At 46.1% G+C, this 14,663-nt stretch overlaps 1 protein-coding gene across 1 annotated transcript; it reads left to right on the forward strand.

Annotated features, from left to right (window-relative positions):
* Positions 1-588: 588 nt before the first annotated feature.
* On the forward strand, positions 589-12,645 carry LOC136649160 (DGAT1/2-independent enzyme synthesizing storage lipids-like). The gene is made up of 6 exons (XM_066625606.1): positions 589-877; positions 2,841-3,005; positions 4,655-4,848; positions 7,727-7,787; positions 8,286-8,425; positions 12,541-12,645. Exons 1-6 carry the CDS (start codon positions 589-591, stop codon positions 12,643-12,645), a joined length of 954 nt encoding a protein of 317 aa, XP_066481703.1.
* Positions 12,646-14,663: the final 2,018 nt, after the last annotated feature.

Raw genomic sequence — 14,663 nt, forward strand, 5'->3', positions numbered from 1 at the left:
TGGCACACCCAGCATGCTGTGCCAAATGGCTGCCGCTGATTCTGAGTGTGCCAGGCAGCCACTGGCAGCTCCTTGGAGAAAGGGAACTTTTGCCCCCTTTCCCTGCATAAGGCAAGAAGCCCCACAATGGGGCTACTTGACTCTGCACCTGCTATTGAGCGGCCATAGAGTAACAGAGTTCAGTGCTGAGCTAAGAGGTTTCCTTATCCTGGGGCAAGCCTCCATGTCCCAAATTGGTCTCCTCAGATCTGTGCCAGCTATTTTGGTGGTACACATCCAATGAGAGTAAAGGAGCGGGAAGAGTAGAGGGTGCAGAGAGAGGATTCAGGCACATGCTGGTGCTGCTGGGATCCACCCCTTTCCCCCCTCTTCCTCCTGCCCCACTCTCCAACCAGATGTTCTTCTGAGCTATAGCAAAATGTAGGTTTTTCTTTTTAAAGAGTACTGCCATTGCCTAGGTGTAATTTGCATCTTAACACTGTGAGTCTGTTCACTGTGTCTTTTTTTTATTCCCCCCTCCAGCAATAAAAGTGAAGAAATTGTTTAGCTGTGAACAGAATATTTCTTGGCTTTTGTTTTACACCAAAGATGACAGCAAAAGACACAAACTTTACTTTAGGAGAAGGATCTACATCTTGGCTGATATGCACTTTGGAAAATTCTCCAGTCTTTAGTCTATATTGGCTGGGCTTAGTGACTGTGGTAATACTCTATTGTCCAGTAGTACTGTTATTTGTATGGCTCAGTTGTTGTAGTATCTGCATAAAAATTTGTAAAATAACTGGTATCCTGCCAGTAGATCCTGATAGCGAACAATGGAGGAAACTACTGCAAATACATGCATTTCTGATAAGTATGCTAGGAAAGGTGTTGCATGGTAAGTTGGATCTTCTTCCTTAATCTCTAAGGGGCCATATCACAAATAGTTCTTGTGTTACAACACCCCTGCTTTTCAGGAGGAGAATGAAAATCCAGCTGTCCTCTGATTTTGTAGGAATAGGAAATGGAATAGGAAATGAAGTCCTCAATCCTATGGGGTTTTTAGGACAGCAGAACTCAGTTTCCACTGTAGAAAAGGCCACTGCTGAGTGCAACAGAACCGCTGGTAAAAATGGCCAGGAGCTCCACACACCCACCACCAATAGAGCCAGCCCCTACTAGAGCAGATAGGGGGTGGAGGGGCAGTTTGTGGGAGATTCAAGGAGGAGGCAAGCTGGAGGAGGTAGATTTCAGCATATGGTGGGTTTCTCTCCTCAATTTTCCAGCCCGCCCGTTTCCTTCCTCTCTGGAGTTACACCAGCAAAGAAGTGTGAGTCCAAGGAGACCCATTGGTGATCTGGCAGCCTATCTATAGTTAAGAAACCGTTTTACTTATCTTTTGTTGGCCATTTGATTGTGCATCCACCATAGCATGCAGCATGTACTCCGTTGGCACAGCTTCATGCTGTGGACTGGCAGGGGATAGGAGTGGGCAATGAGGCTGCAATCCTATACATATTTACTTGAGAGTAGGGCGCATTGAACTCAATAGACATACTTTTGCATAAGCATAGATAGGATTGTGCAGTAAAAGTCATATTGCTTATCTTAATTTGTTTCTGGCTTGAAATCAGAAAGGCAAAGGTTAGTGGAATCGGTTTAAAAGCACTGACTGGCTTTTATTCTAGCCCTCCCAAAATTCTCTTCTTCCATCAGTTTCATAAAAATATATCCATAAAAAATAGAATCGGGACACAAACCGAACTGCGCCTTGGGCCAGTACAAGTCCCTAGGAGGGTCGCCACCTCAAGAGGCTGGGCCGGCGCAGGGACATGTGCCAGCCTGCAGAGGATGAATCCAGCCTCCGTACCAACTTGAAAGGGGTGAGCCCTGCATCAGCCGCTCGACCAACGCAAGCGTCTGGGGAGGGTGGGGAGGAGGCAGGAGGGAGACCTTCTGGGGTGGGAGAGGGTGGGCAGAGGGCGGTCCTGGGGCAGATGGGCAGGAAGTGAGAGGCGGGGCTGGGATCGGCAGTTTTACCAGATCCGAAAACCCGTTCCCGAGCGGTGCAGAGCAGCTGCAAACCGCTTTGCTGTCCTTGGACTTGTGCCACCTCTGAAAGTGGCACAAGTCCAAGGGGACCCATTGGGACCGCAGTGGCTTACCCAGGGGTAAGGGGAAGAGTTTTTCCTTGCCTCTGGCTGAGCCACTTTGTGTCCCTTTCTTGCGCTGGATACAGCACAGGCCTCCAGGCCTGCCTGTTTCAGTGCAAGAGATTGTGCTGTCAGTAATATAATATGTTAAAAAGTACAACCCCAAATTTTTTTCCTGCTGCAGACAGTTGACCTCTACACACATCAAACTGTTTTGTGACATTATCACAGCTGATTTTTCCATTTGAATGAATTATTGAATGACTTAATTAATGTATACTCCCTTCTTGGCCAAGTCTGGCTCATGGAGCCAAATCTACAAAATTAAAATTCACAAAATTCTAATCCACGAGAAATATGAGGAGGTGTTTATGACTGTGTCTTCTGGTCCCTGGGAGCTGATGACAAGTCTATGCTCCAGGCTGTCTCTTCTGCAGGGCAGGAAGGCAGAAAGAGCTGCTGATGGACACGGGCTGGTTGATGATATTTTTGATGATGTGCACAACTAAAAGTTAGTCCAGCATATCACTTAATAGTTGCCTATAGATCTGATAAGATCTTTAGAGAGCCCCTGTTATATGCAACCACTGTCTGGATTGATTTGGTGGAAAATTGGGTAGGATTGGTCTGTCAATCAGCTGGCACAAATGCAACTGTGTCAACAGAGCAGAAACTGCATCCAGAACTTTCCTGTTGTTCCTTGGACAGGTTATGAGGTTTACGGCATGGAGAATCTTCCTAAAGGACCCTCAATCCTTGTTTATTTCCATGGAGGCATACCTATGGATAGCTTTTATTTCTTACAAGAGGTCTACAGAATGACAGGAAGAGCGTACCTTTCAGTGATGGATCATATTTTTTTTCTTATACCAGGTAAAACACAAATATTTTAATTCTGGTCATTAGAAGTATTTTAAAATGGAACATTGTAATGTTTAATCCAGGATGGATGGTGCTGACTAGAGGTATCAAAGAGATATTCCTTTCGTCTGATACACATGCTGCATTTCAGGGTCAGACTGCTAGGGACCTCACATTTTTTTTCTTGGCTGGAGGCCTGTTTGTTTGTTTGAAGAGAATATATTCTGCTTTTCCCATGCCAAAGCAAATGCCCAAGGCGACTTACAAAGTTCCATCATAAATGTACATTGTATCACAACAAGTAAAAAGAAAATAGAAAAGCATCAAAACATTAACACTGAGGGTTCAATCCTAACCAACTTTTGAAGACCGAGGTAAGGGCAATGCAGCTTCAAGGTTCTGGAACAAACAGTCCCTTACCTTAAGGAGGTCTCCATGAGTGCCACCCAACTGCAGGATGCAGCACATGCCCCACTGGCACAGCTATGCCAGTGCTGGAAAGTTTGTTAGGATTTGGGCCTAATTTTAACATTAAATACTAAAATATTCAAACATTAAACAAAACAAAAACCAGACATATATAGTTGAGCCATGGAGGGAGGAGAATAAATTAGTCCAGGGAAGCAGTCAAGTCACAGCAATATTGCAGAGATGCAGAGGGCATCGACCAAATACCAGACAAAACAGGAATGTTTTGAGCCCTTGCCAAAAGGCCATTCTCATGAATGGGAGTTCTGTAGTTGTGGCACCACTACAGAGAAGGCTTGATTCAAGCCACCACCCCTCTCACTTAGGACAGAGGTGACACCTGGAGAAGAGCCCCCTTAGAAGACCTAAGAAGGTGGGCAGGAATGTATGTAAGGCAGTCTATCAGTTAGCCTGGACCCAAACTGTGAAGGGCCTTAAAGGTTAATACCAGTACCTTATCCCTATTGTGGATATTTTTCTTATAGGTCCAATATATTATTATTAACAGTATTTATATACCACTTTTCAACTAAAAGTTCACAAAGTGGTTTACAGAGAAAAATCAAATAAATAAATGGCACCCTGTCCCAAAAGGGCTCACAATCTAAAAAGATGCAAATGAATACCAGCAGACAGCCACTAGAACAGACAGTGCTGGGGTAAGGTGGGCCAGTTACTCTCCCCCTGCTAAAAAAAGGAGCACCCACTTGAAAAAGTGCCTCTTACCCAATTAGCAGGGGTTAACCCAATTAGCAGGGGTTATATCCTCCCCATGCTGTTTTTTCATCTTCTCTGGGGATGGAGGGGACAAGAGAATCAGTCCCACCAAGTGAAATGGCAGTTTGGGGGAGAGTGGAAAAGAAGCAGGAAGAAAAAGCTTAAGCACCTTCTCTCCACTCCCTATTCCTTGGCTCAGAATGATAAGGTCATTTTTTCCCCCTTATTGGAAGGGGAAAATTTGAGAAGGAAGGAAATTGATAGGAAAAGGTGCAAGAAGGGGAAGGTTTAAGGGTCAGCATTCCACCTGCTGATTTTTCTCCTGCAAATCCCTGCTTAATGTTACACCACACACACAAGTTTGGGAAGGTGTGGTTTCATGACATGTGTCCTGTCTAGTTCAGAAATAAGTTGAGATGTTAAAAGTACAGTCATTATCTAATATCTCCAATTTTTATTTGGTTGTGTTTTTCCAGGTGTACAAACATATATTACTCTGCTAGGCGGTGTTCATCCGAGCAGAGAAGAGTGTGTGGATCTTCTGAAGGAAGGGCATGCGGTCAACATTGCACCAGGTGGACTTCGAGAACAAAACTACAGTGATAAGACTTACAAACTCATCTGGGGAAAACGACATGGATTTGCTCAGATAGCCATAAAGGCAAAAGTGGTGAGTAAGCATGATGTTTGGCAAGTGTATGCATGCATGCAAGTATGTTGTTCAAATGATAGGTAGCAGTGAGATCTGGCTGCATGGTTTGGCTCACTGTCTGTTGTGGAGTTTGCAAAACTGCAAGAGCCTGTCTGGAACATGTTGATCAGCAGTACTGCTGAGCTCACACTGATCGCATGAAACCTCATTAGAATATCTGTATTCTATCAAACGTTATGGTCAATTAACCAGAAAATGCAGACACAACTGCCCTATGGTACAAAAAGTGGATTTTCATAACTCAAAACTGATCTGTGAGACTGATTGTTCTGAGAGCCAATGAGACGTTATTATGGTACAGCACTGAACCAATAAGGTGTTAATATGAGTCTGCTCTCATTTCCATATATAATACAGTTACCCCTGCTAACTGAGTAAAGAGATACTTTTTCAAGTGGGGCTCCTCTTATATTTAGCAGGGGGAGAATTGGCAAAAGATACTCCAGCACAGTGTCTTTAACCAATAAGGGGCACAATTTGTATTTATTTGCCTAATTAATTAAACTTGATTTTGTAGTGGAGGCGGGGGCTACAAAATCTTCTTTGAGCCCAGGTTGCAGATAGATGTCTTAGCTATGCCACTAGCTTGCAGAGCAAGCAGGTGGCAAGCATCTGGGGGAAGAAGGCATGTTTCCCCTCAATTTTCACTTTTAAAAAAACCTGGGTGTGACATCACTTCCAGTTGTGACCACTGGCATAGCTAGAGGGGAGCAGGGCACTAAGTTTTGCAGGGAGCCCCCCCATAGTGTGGAAGTGGCCCCTCCTTCCCTTGGGAGCCATTTGCCTCCATTTAGCCTCACCACAGCATGCAAGCAGCTCCTCTCCTCCCCGCCCCGCCCCGCCCCAGTTTGGCAGTGGACTTGTGGTACTGTGTTTTGCCAAATTCCTAATCCAAGCCTCACTTATTTTTATTATTAACAACAGTATTTATATACCGCTTTTCAACTAAAAGTTCACAAAGCGGTTTACAGAGAAAAATCAAATAACTAAATGGCTCCCTGTCCCAAAAGGGCTCACAATCTAAAAAGATGCAAAAAAAAACTGTATAAAAACAGTTGTATAAAACAGTTGTATAAAAACTGAACAGATTATTATTCATGATGTGAAAATTGTTTTTTAATTTCACACCTTCATTGCTTGACTACTTGGTCTGGGTGCATACAGTACAGTAGTTTAAAAAAATTAGCCCACATTAATTGAGTTTTAGGGATTTTAGTGATGTGGAAAGGCTAGTTTCTTAGTATGTTATGATGTACCTAGTAAAGGTATTAAAACCGGTATTTTCTACACTGACTGACAGGAACTCTCCAGTGTCTCAAATAAGTCTTTTCCAGCTCTGGAGAGGCCAAAAATTGAACTTGGTACCTTCTGCATGCAAAGTATGTGACCTGCTCTGAGCTAGGCTGGCAGCTAATCAGCTGTTTCAAGGACAAAGCACAGCTCAGCCCTCACACCAATTCTTAAGGAAGCTGGGGGGAAAGTGAGCTATAATGCAATGCAAAAACTGACTTGAATTATGGTATAATTTTTCCCATATTGAAGCTGAAACAGCTGCTTGACCTCCACCATGCCCATTTTCAACACTTGTCTCAAAGGTTTCCTACAATTCCAGCTCCTCCTGTTAGGGCCACTACTCTCTCTCTTCTGACATCATCACACAGTGCCCAAGAACTTGTGACATCATCACACAGTGCCCCAGATGTCTGCCACACCACACTATCCTTGCTGCCCTGGCCATGCTCCGATTAGTGCAGCTAACAATCCCTTATCCAGTGTCATCTCCTGACCATACTCCATAGCTATCCCCATGACGTTTCTGTAGAAAGTGATGGGATCACATGAGCTTCTCTTAGGTCACTACTCATATCACCATATCATTCTATCTACCAATACAGTATGTTGTTTCTATTTAAACTTCCATAGTTTAAAATGGAAGCAACCTACCTGAGGCTCGAACAGCAGGGTGGGTTGAAAATCCAGATCTAAAATAAATTAATACATGGCTGCACGAGTAAGAGATCTGGAACTGCAGATAATTCACTCAATAAGTACACAGCCCAGGAACAGGCAGGCCTGGCTTGGAGCCCCACTGCTTTTGCTAGCCAGCAAAGCGTAGATGTGTCTGTTCTTATGATGGGGAACTTATGCCCACTCTAAGCTAATTAGCTCCCCTCTCATTCCCCCAACAATGCCCCTGGTTCTGCCCTGCAGTCCTGCTGGACCCCACCTCCAGGGTAGCTCACCTGTTCAACCTGCAGAGGTCCTCTCTCCTGCCAGCAGCCTCCCACCACTACAGCAGACCCTTGGTCCTCAGCAGGTCTTGGGCACAGCAGCCACACACCAAACTCCAGTGTCTCCAGCAATCTGTTCCAGCACTCTCCAAAATCCATTCACTTATGTCTCCAGTCACCCCTCAAGCTTTTCCTCCTTCTGCTACCCACAAACCCTTACTCTCTCAGGTGATCCTTATATCCTTAGGGACCTCATTGCCTCTAGTGACTGCAGCTGTGCAGCACACCCTTGGCTGAAAGCCCAGGCCTTAACTCTTAAAGGGGCCACTGCAGACACCACATTCTACCTCCTCACCTGATCTTCCTCGATTCCAATACATACTGCTGTCTCTCATGGTGACTTCTTCTGTCATAACATGCTCTTCCTGGTAGCCCAATCCTGGATAAGATTAGGTTGTCAATTTCACTGCATATGTTAAGGGCACAATCCTAACCAGCTCTGCTCAGAAGTAAGTGTTATTTTGTTCAATGGGGCTTACACTCAGGAAAGTGTGGTTAGGACTGCAGCCTTAGTTTAATAATTTCTTTTCTTTCTCATATCTTAGCCAATCATCCCTTATTTCACAATGAATATTCAGGAGGCATACAGGGTATGGGGAAACACATGTAAGTTATAGTTTATATTCTAAAACATTTTATTTAAGCTGCACCCTTTCTCAGTAACACATCCAACTGAATGCAATGGAAATGACTTCCAAGAAAAACTTCTTGAGACACAGGCTGTATATGCTTCAATATAGCTTGTGACTAAGGTAGTTGAAAGTCTTTATGTCAGAAGAGTCACCCGACGTACAATTTTGGAGTCTTCCTTAATATTCAGAAATATACAGAGCGGAATTTTTTAAAAAAAGAGAGTTTTTTTTAAAGATGACCCAAATATCAGTGGATTCAAGATTCCCTGTACACATGTAGAAGCTGAACTCTCAACAGTGCAAGATGTGCTGACGGCTGCTTCCTTGTCTTATTTCCACATGAGGACTTGTTAATTTAGCTGGCTATTTTTTGTCCCAAATATTCAAATAAAACACCCCTTCTCCCCTCAAACATGAAGGTGATCTGCAGTTTCTCAGTGTGATCCAAGTCTGATCTTATATTCGCATACAGGGATAACGAGATGGCTTTATGAACGAACCCGGTTACTAGTCTTTCCAGTATTGGGACCATTGCCAGTAAAACTTCGGACCTATATTGGAGAACCCATTCCATATGACCCAAACATAACCCCTGAGGAACTATTTGAAAAAGTAAGTGTTTACTTATTTTACTCCTGAGCTAAAAGATTTAGGGCCCAATCCAGAGCAGTGCGGCTGGCTCACTGCCGGCACACATTGTCGAAAACAAGCCATAAGGCATATCTGTAGGCATAAGCACCGACCCAGCACCGCAGCTGGCCCAGCACGAGTCCGCACTGGGACAGCACTGGTCGGAGGCTGGCGGTTTGCCACCTGGTGGTCGCTCAGACCCCCATGCAGCAGACAGATCAGTCAGGGCTGGGGGGGCAGGGAGGAGGCATTCTGGGGTGGTCAGGCCGCAGGGAGAAGGTGTGGCAGGGGAGGGGTGGGAGGGGGTGGGACCAGCAGAGCTTAGCTCTGCCAGATCCAGAAACCCGTGTTGGGCCTCGTGCCCGAACACAAGACATCCTTACTCTGTGCTGGCTAAATATCTGACACAGAGTTGAGTAGTCCCATTGCGGGGCAGCTTCCCTTACTCTGGGGAAAGGGACAAATGCCCCCTTTCCCTGAGGGGCCACCACCAGCTGCCCGGTATGCTCAGGATGCAGTAGTAACCACTTTAGCACCGTTGCAGCCCCGCGTGCCAGGAAGCTCAGGATTGGGATTTGGCAACCCAATCCTAAGCTCTCTGGAGCACCAGGACTGCAGCAGCAGCACCAAAATGGCTGCTTCGGTATCCTAAGCGCATTGGGCAGCTGCCAGCAGCTCCTCAGGAGAAGGGGACATTTGTTCCCTTATCCCAGGTAAGGAAAGCAGTCCCACAATGGGACTACTCGATTCTACAGCAGCCCTTGGGCTGTGAAGCCCAACATGGGCTTTGGATCTGGCAGAACTCAGCCACCCCCCTCCCAACCTGCTCCCTCCCCACCCTGCCTCCTCCCTGCCTTTTCCCCGCCTCCCACCACCTTGGAATGCCTCCTCCCCACCTCTCCCCATGCCCCCACTCAGCTTTCCCCCACCCAGCACTGGGCTGGTGCCAAGGACTTGCATGTCATAGGGCATGTTTGCGACAGGGCACACTGGCAGTAAGCTGGTGCGCTGTGCTCAAGATTGGGCTCTTCGGCTGCAATCCTATACTTACACAGGAGTAAGTCCTATTGAACTCTCTGAGTAGGCACAGATAGCACTGCAGTGTCAAGGAAGACTTTATTCATTATCTTTTGCGCATGTGATGAATGCCTTTGGAGAAGTGGGACCGTGTGTGCTGGCCAGAGAACCCACAGCCAATGAGTCCATTGGTCATGCCTGTTGGGAGCCACACACTTGCCACTAGCGTGAAGGATCTCAGCAAGTGTACAGCAGTATGTACATAAGGTTCTTCTACATTTCTTTCTTTCTTTTCCACATTTGTGTACCGACTTTCCTACAAGGAGTTCAGGGTGTGTACGTAGTTCCTCCCTTCCTTTTGTCCTCTCAACAACCCTGGGAGGTAGGTGAGGCTGAGAGACAGTGACTGACCCCAGGTCACCCAGGAAGCTTCACGGCTTAGTGGTGATTTGAACCTGGGTTTTCCAGGTTTAAGCCCAACTCCCAAACCACAACAACATCCTGGCATGTACGTAACTGAGAACAGGGGTGTCACACTTGTTTTAATGCAGTGGATTGAATGCTATTTATTCATGATGCCTGCTGAAGGCTGGAAGTGATATCATTAAGCAGATGATGGGCAGAAACACGCACTTTGTTTTCATGCAGGTCATCCTTAGCTGCAAAGGACAGACAGGAAAACATGCAAATCTTGATATTTTCCAGAATGAGAGAGCCCAGTTATCACACAGGCCGTCCTTTCAGCAGAGCTGCTTCTGCTGAGTGCAGCTCAGCAGCTGAGAGGCTCTCTGTGAAGTGATGCCTGGGCTTGTATTGTCCCTTGACTTCTAAAGTCTCCTTCTGTGTGTTCCTCCCAGAGCCTTGGCAGACGCAGTGCTTCTGAAAGGGCAGCATAGCGTAGGCTAAGTTATCATATGGGCTGAATAAAGAGCTTCCATGGGCACCCCTGATTTAGAACCTTATTTCAGATCTTTCCAAACCATATGGAGAAATACTGCACACCATCAGGTATAGTTAATAGAGGTTTTTTCACACTAATGCTCAACATGTGGTTGCTAGGGCCCTGGTCAGGAGGCACACTGGCATGGGGAGCATAGCCAATGGGTGTCTTCCTGTTTCCCCTCAATACTTTGATCAGTTGGGAAGGGTGCACCTGCCCTCCTCATTGATCACTACTCTCCTTCCAATTTCCTGAATTCTGACAGGATGAGGGAACAAAGTGGCAGAGAAAGTGTGAGGCAGAGGAGAGTCCTGTGCTACAGTAGTGACACCATTCTTAACTCCTCCACACTTGCTCTTCCAATTCCATCCCCTCATCCCTTTAGAAAGCAGGCAGTGAAAGGAGGACTGGTGGGCCTGTTATACCACTGGATAAGGTAACATGGGCACTAGGGTATTTGTGTCCTGGACAATTGCGTCCTAGGACACTGGAATCAGCGGCCCTTTGCATGCAGTTATTTTTGCATCCTGGACATTTGTGTCTGGTGTGATTGTATCCTGATCATTTGCATCTCACTATAATTGGCACTATAATTGGCAAGCAAACCTCATGTTATATATTGTAAACGTCTTATCTCTGGCCTAGCCCTACCTTTATGTCTTAGAAATAAAAAGTACATCTAACATAAATATACACATTGGGAAACAAATGTCTGGGATGCAAAAAGAACAAATGAAAATGTCCAACACCTGCATGCAGTTGGTCAGGGCATAGTTGACCAAGAAGCAAAGGTCCATTGCTAATGAAGTGGGATGGGCACGTTGTCTCGAGCAGTGGGAGGTTTTGCTTTAGCCCTGGACCCTTCCTAGATGATCTTGCCTGAAATCGTTACTTTGAATCTGAGGCCCTTGTCTCTAACCTGCTGCTGGTTAAGAGGTGGCCTCTCAGTCATGGTGCCAGGGGTATGCAACTGGCTTCCATTGGAGAGATGCCTGGCCTTTTGTTGCCTGCATTTAGTCAGCATTTGTAATATTGTAGGCACAATCCAAAGCGCCCTTTTGGCTGCTGAAAGTCCCTTGCGCCGGCTGAAGAGTGTTGCAAAAGTGCCATAAAGCACTTTTGCTCCACTCTTGGGGTGGATAGGCTGGCACACAGATGTATGCTGGCCTCCCCGCATCGATGTAAGCCCTGCGGCCCAGTAAGTCTGTGCCGGCCAAGCTCAGCTGGTGCAGAGATCTGGGGGTGTGTGGGAAGGGCAGAAAGGAGACGGGCAGGGAGGCGTTTTGGGGCAGGGGAGGGTGGGCAGCAGGCATTCCTAGGGGTGGGTGGTCAGGGAGCGGGAGGCAGGGCCAGGATCTGGCACTTGTGTAACCCAGTTCCCAGGCGGCCTGGGGCAGACCCTGGCTGCTTGGATTTGCACCACCAATTTTTTTCGTTTTGTATCTTTTAGGTTGGGTGGGCAAACTTTCAACTTTAGGGATCCTGGATCTTCAACAATTGTGTAGGAAAGAAATTTCCTCTTCTATACCAGGGGTGTCCAAACTTTTGGCAGGAGGGCCACATCATCTCTATGACACTGTGTCGGGGGCTGGGGGAAAAAAGGATGAATTTACATTTCAAATTTCAATAAATTTACATAAATGAATATATTAGAGACGGAACTTATATGAACAAATGAAGGCCTTGCAACAGTTCAAGGCCTATAAAAGGTCTTGCACAAAGCAAGGCCAGCCTTTCTGTCGCTGCTGCTGTATCACAGACGTGAAATAGCAAGCACAGGAGGGAGCCCTCATCTCACAGTCCATGCGAGAGATTGAACAGTCGCCCTCACATTGAGAGCAGTTGCATCGGTCAGCTTGGGCTCCAGCAAATCTCTGGAGGGCCAGAGGCGCTTTGGAAACTGGGGGCTCCCTATAGGCCGCATTGGGAGTCCCCAAGGGCCACAAGTGGCCCCTGGGCTGGGGCTTTGGCACCCCTGTTCTATACAATTGTTAAAAGTCCAGGATCTGTAAAGTGAAGGTTTGCCCACCCGTTTTAGGTTATTGTGTGCCACCTTGAATATTACTCCTACAAAAAGGCAGGATTCACATTTTGGAATGAATGAATGAATACCTTTTCCCCTGCTTGTTTCTCTTAACAGGCCAAAGCTGCAGTAGAAGCTTTACGAGACAAACACCAAAAAATACCAGGAAGCATCCCGAGAGCACTTTGGGAACGCTTTGAGATGCATCGCAAAGAAGAATAGTGGAAGAATGGACTATTTGGATGTGACATTTGATAAGTGAGCTTTCTGGGAAACTTGAAGTAATGTGGAGCTGTTATTGAGATCATTAAGAGAAATGCTTCTGAGAGCTCTAAATATTGTCATAACGTGCCTTCCGGAAGACTCTGCTTTAATAAAGCCCCTGCAGAATAGCCCTAAACATCCCCATTCCATTCCTGTGATTCATTCTTAACACCTTCTGTCGCACCCTCTTTATTCAAGTAGCCAATTAAACACTATACGTCAGTGGTCTTCAACCTTTTTTGTGCTCCCACTCAAAGAAACAAACAAAATATGAGACTGGGGACCAAAGCCGGTCCTGCCCCCCCTCCTGGGACACAATATGCCCCACTCCTGCCTCTGTTGCCGCCTTCCACCCACCTGGCACCCCATATATACCTCACTCAATGGGATCCTTGGTTTTGATACGTATATCTATTTCTATATTTTGGTAGTCACAAAATTAACTGAGACTGTCAGCATTCATGTAGGATGTCAACACTCACTATGATAAATTACCCATTTTTCCCTTTATTTTTTTTTTTTTTTTGCCTGTTGTTCCTAATTTTCGAACTGTACTAACTCACCAGTTTAAGATGATGAGCCTGCTCAGGAGCTTCCAGAGAGTCCAGTTCAAAAATCTGCTCAGGAGTCCAGTTCAAAAATCAGTTGATACTGACAATATTTGGGAGAGAGGTGGGGGAAAAGACTAGGCTTAATACCGCAGCACATTATTCCAATTCTGTAAGAACTCTATTGGTTTTTCCCTGTTTCTGGATACAGTTCACAGTGTTGATCTTTACCCAAGTCCTAAACCATCTGTAAATAGATCATAAGGACCACCTGTTCTCATGTTTCTACCTATCTATTGTGATGTTGGGTAGCGGGGGAGAATTGATCCATGGTGCAGCGTGGATGGTATGCTGCCTGATTGGTCTGCATACAGGATGGGTATTTTTCAGTTATGGCCCCGGGTCCTGGAACTCATTGGAGAGGAGCTGGGATACTGCATTTAAATATTTGGGGGGGGGGGAACCTGGCATAGGCAGCATCACCAGCTAAAGTAATGAATGCTCAAACGGAAATAAGAAAAGCAAGAAGTCATAAGCACATCTTGCAATTTTGAGAGTTCAGCTTGTAGACGTGTAGCCATATTACCCACATTGGCATGTTTTCCATGGACTTCAGGCACCTAACTCAGGGACTATTTTGCTCACTAGCTGACCAGGATTCTTAGCACTCATTAACAATACATAACACATGTTTAGCTGCTCTGGATAGTTCATTGTGATTTCAAAAAAGTTTGAAACATTTCAAAGTGTGGTTTTTCTGTTGGCAACCTTCAGTCTCGAAAGACTATGGTATCACACTCTGAATGGTGGTTCTGGAACAGCGTCTAGTGTGGCTGAAAAGGCCGATTCGGGAGTGACAGTCCCTTCCACACTGGGAGCAAGTGCAGTCTGTCCCTGGTCTGTCTCCCTGGCTATGGGCCTTCTTCTTTGCCTCAGACTGTTGGCCAAGTGTCTCTTCAAACTGGGAAAGGCCATGCTGCACAGCCTGCCTCCAAGCGGGCCACTCAGAGGCCAGGGTTTCCCACCTTTTTTGGTCCACTCCTAAGGCCTTCAGATCCCTCTTGCAGATGTCCTTGTATCGCAGCTGTGGTCTACCTGTAGGGCGCTTTCCTTGCACGAGTTCACCATAGAGGAGATCCTTTGGGATCCGGCCATCATCCATTCTCACAACATGACTGAGCCAACGCAGGCGTCTCTGTTTCAGCAGTGCATACATGCTAGGGATTCCAGCTCGTTCCAGGACTGTGTTGTTTATGCCTGCATAAAAGTCAGTGGAGCCACAGGTTTTCTGTGTGCAGACTCATGTTAGATGTAGCCTGGGATGGACTATGAAGGACAGTTTAGATAGAATTACTGCAAACTGAAGGGCGTTCTGTGGGGGCTGGGGGTGTGTTTTGGCTGCAAATGTAAACCATCCTCAGCTCAACA

This window comes from Tiliqua scincoides, chromosome 4 (assembly GCF_035046505.1).
Source record: "Tiliqua scincoides isolate rTilSci1 chromosome 4, rTilSci1.hap2, whole genome shotgun sequence".
In the NCBI taxonomy this organism is placed as follows: Eukaryota; Metazoa; Chordata; class Lepidosauria; order Squamata; family Scincidae; genus Tiliqua; species Tiliqua scincoides.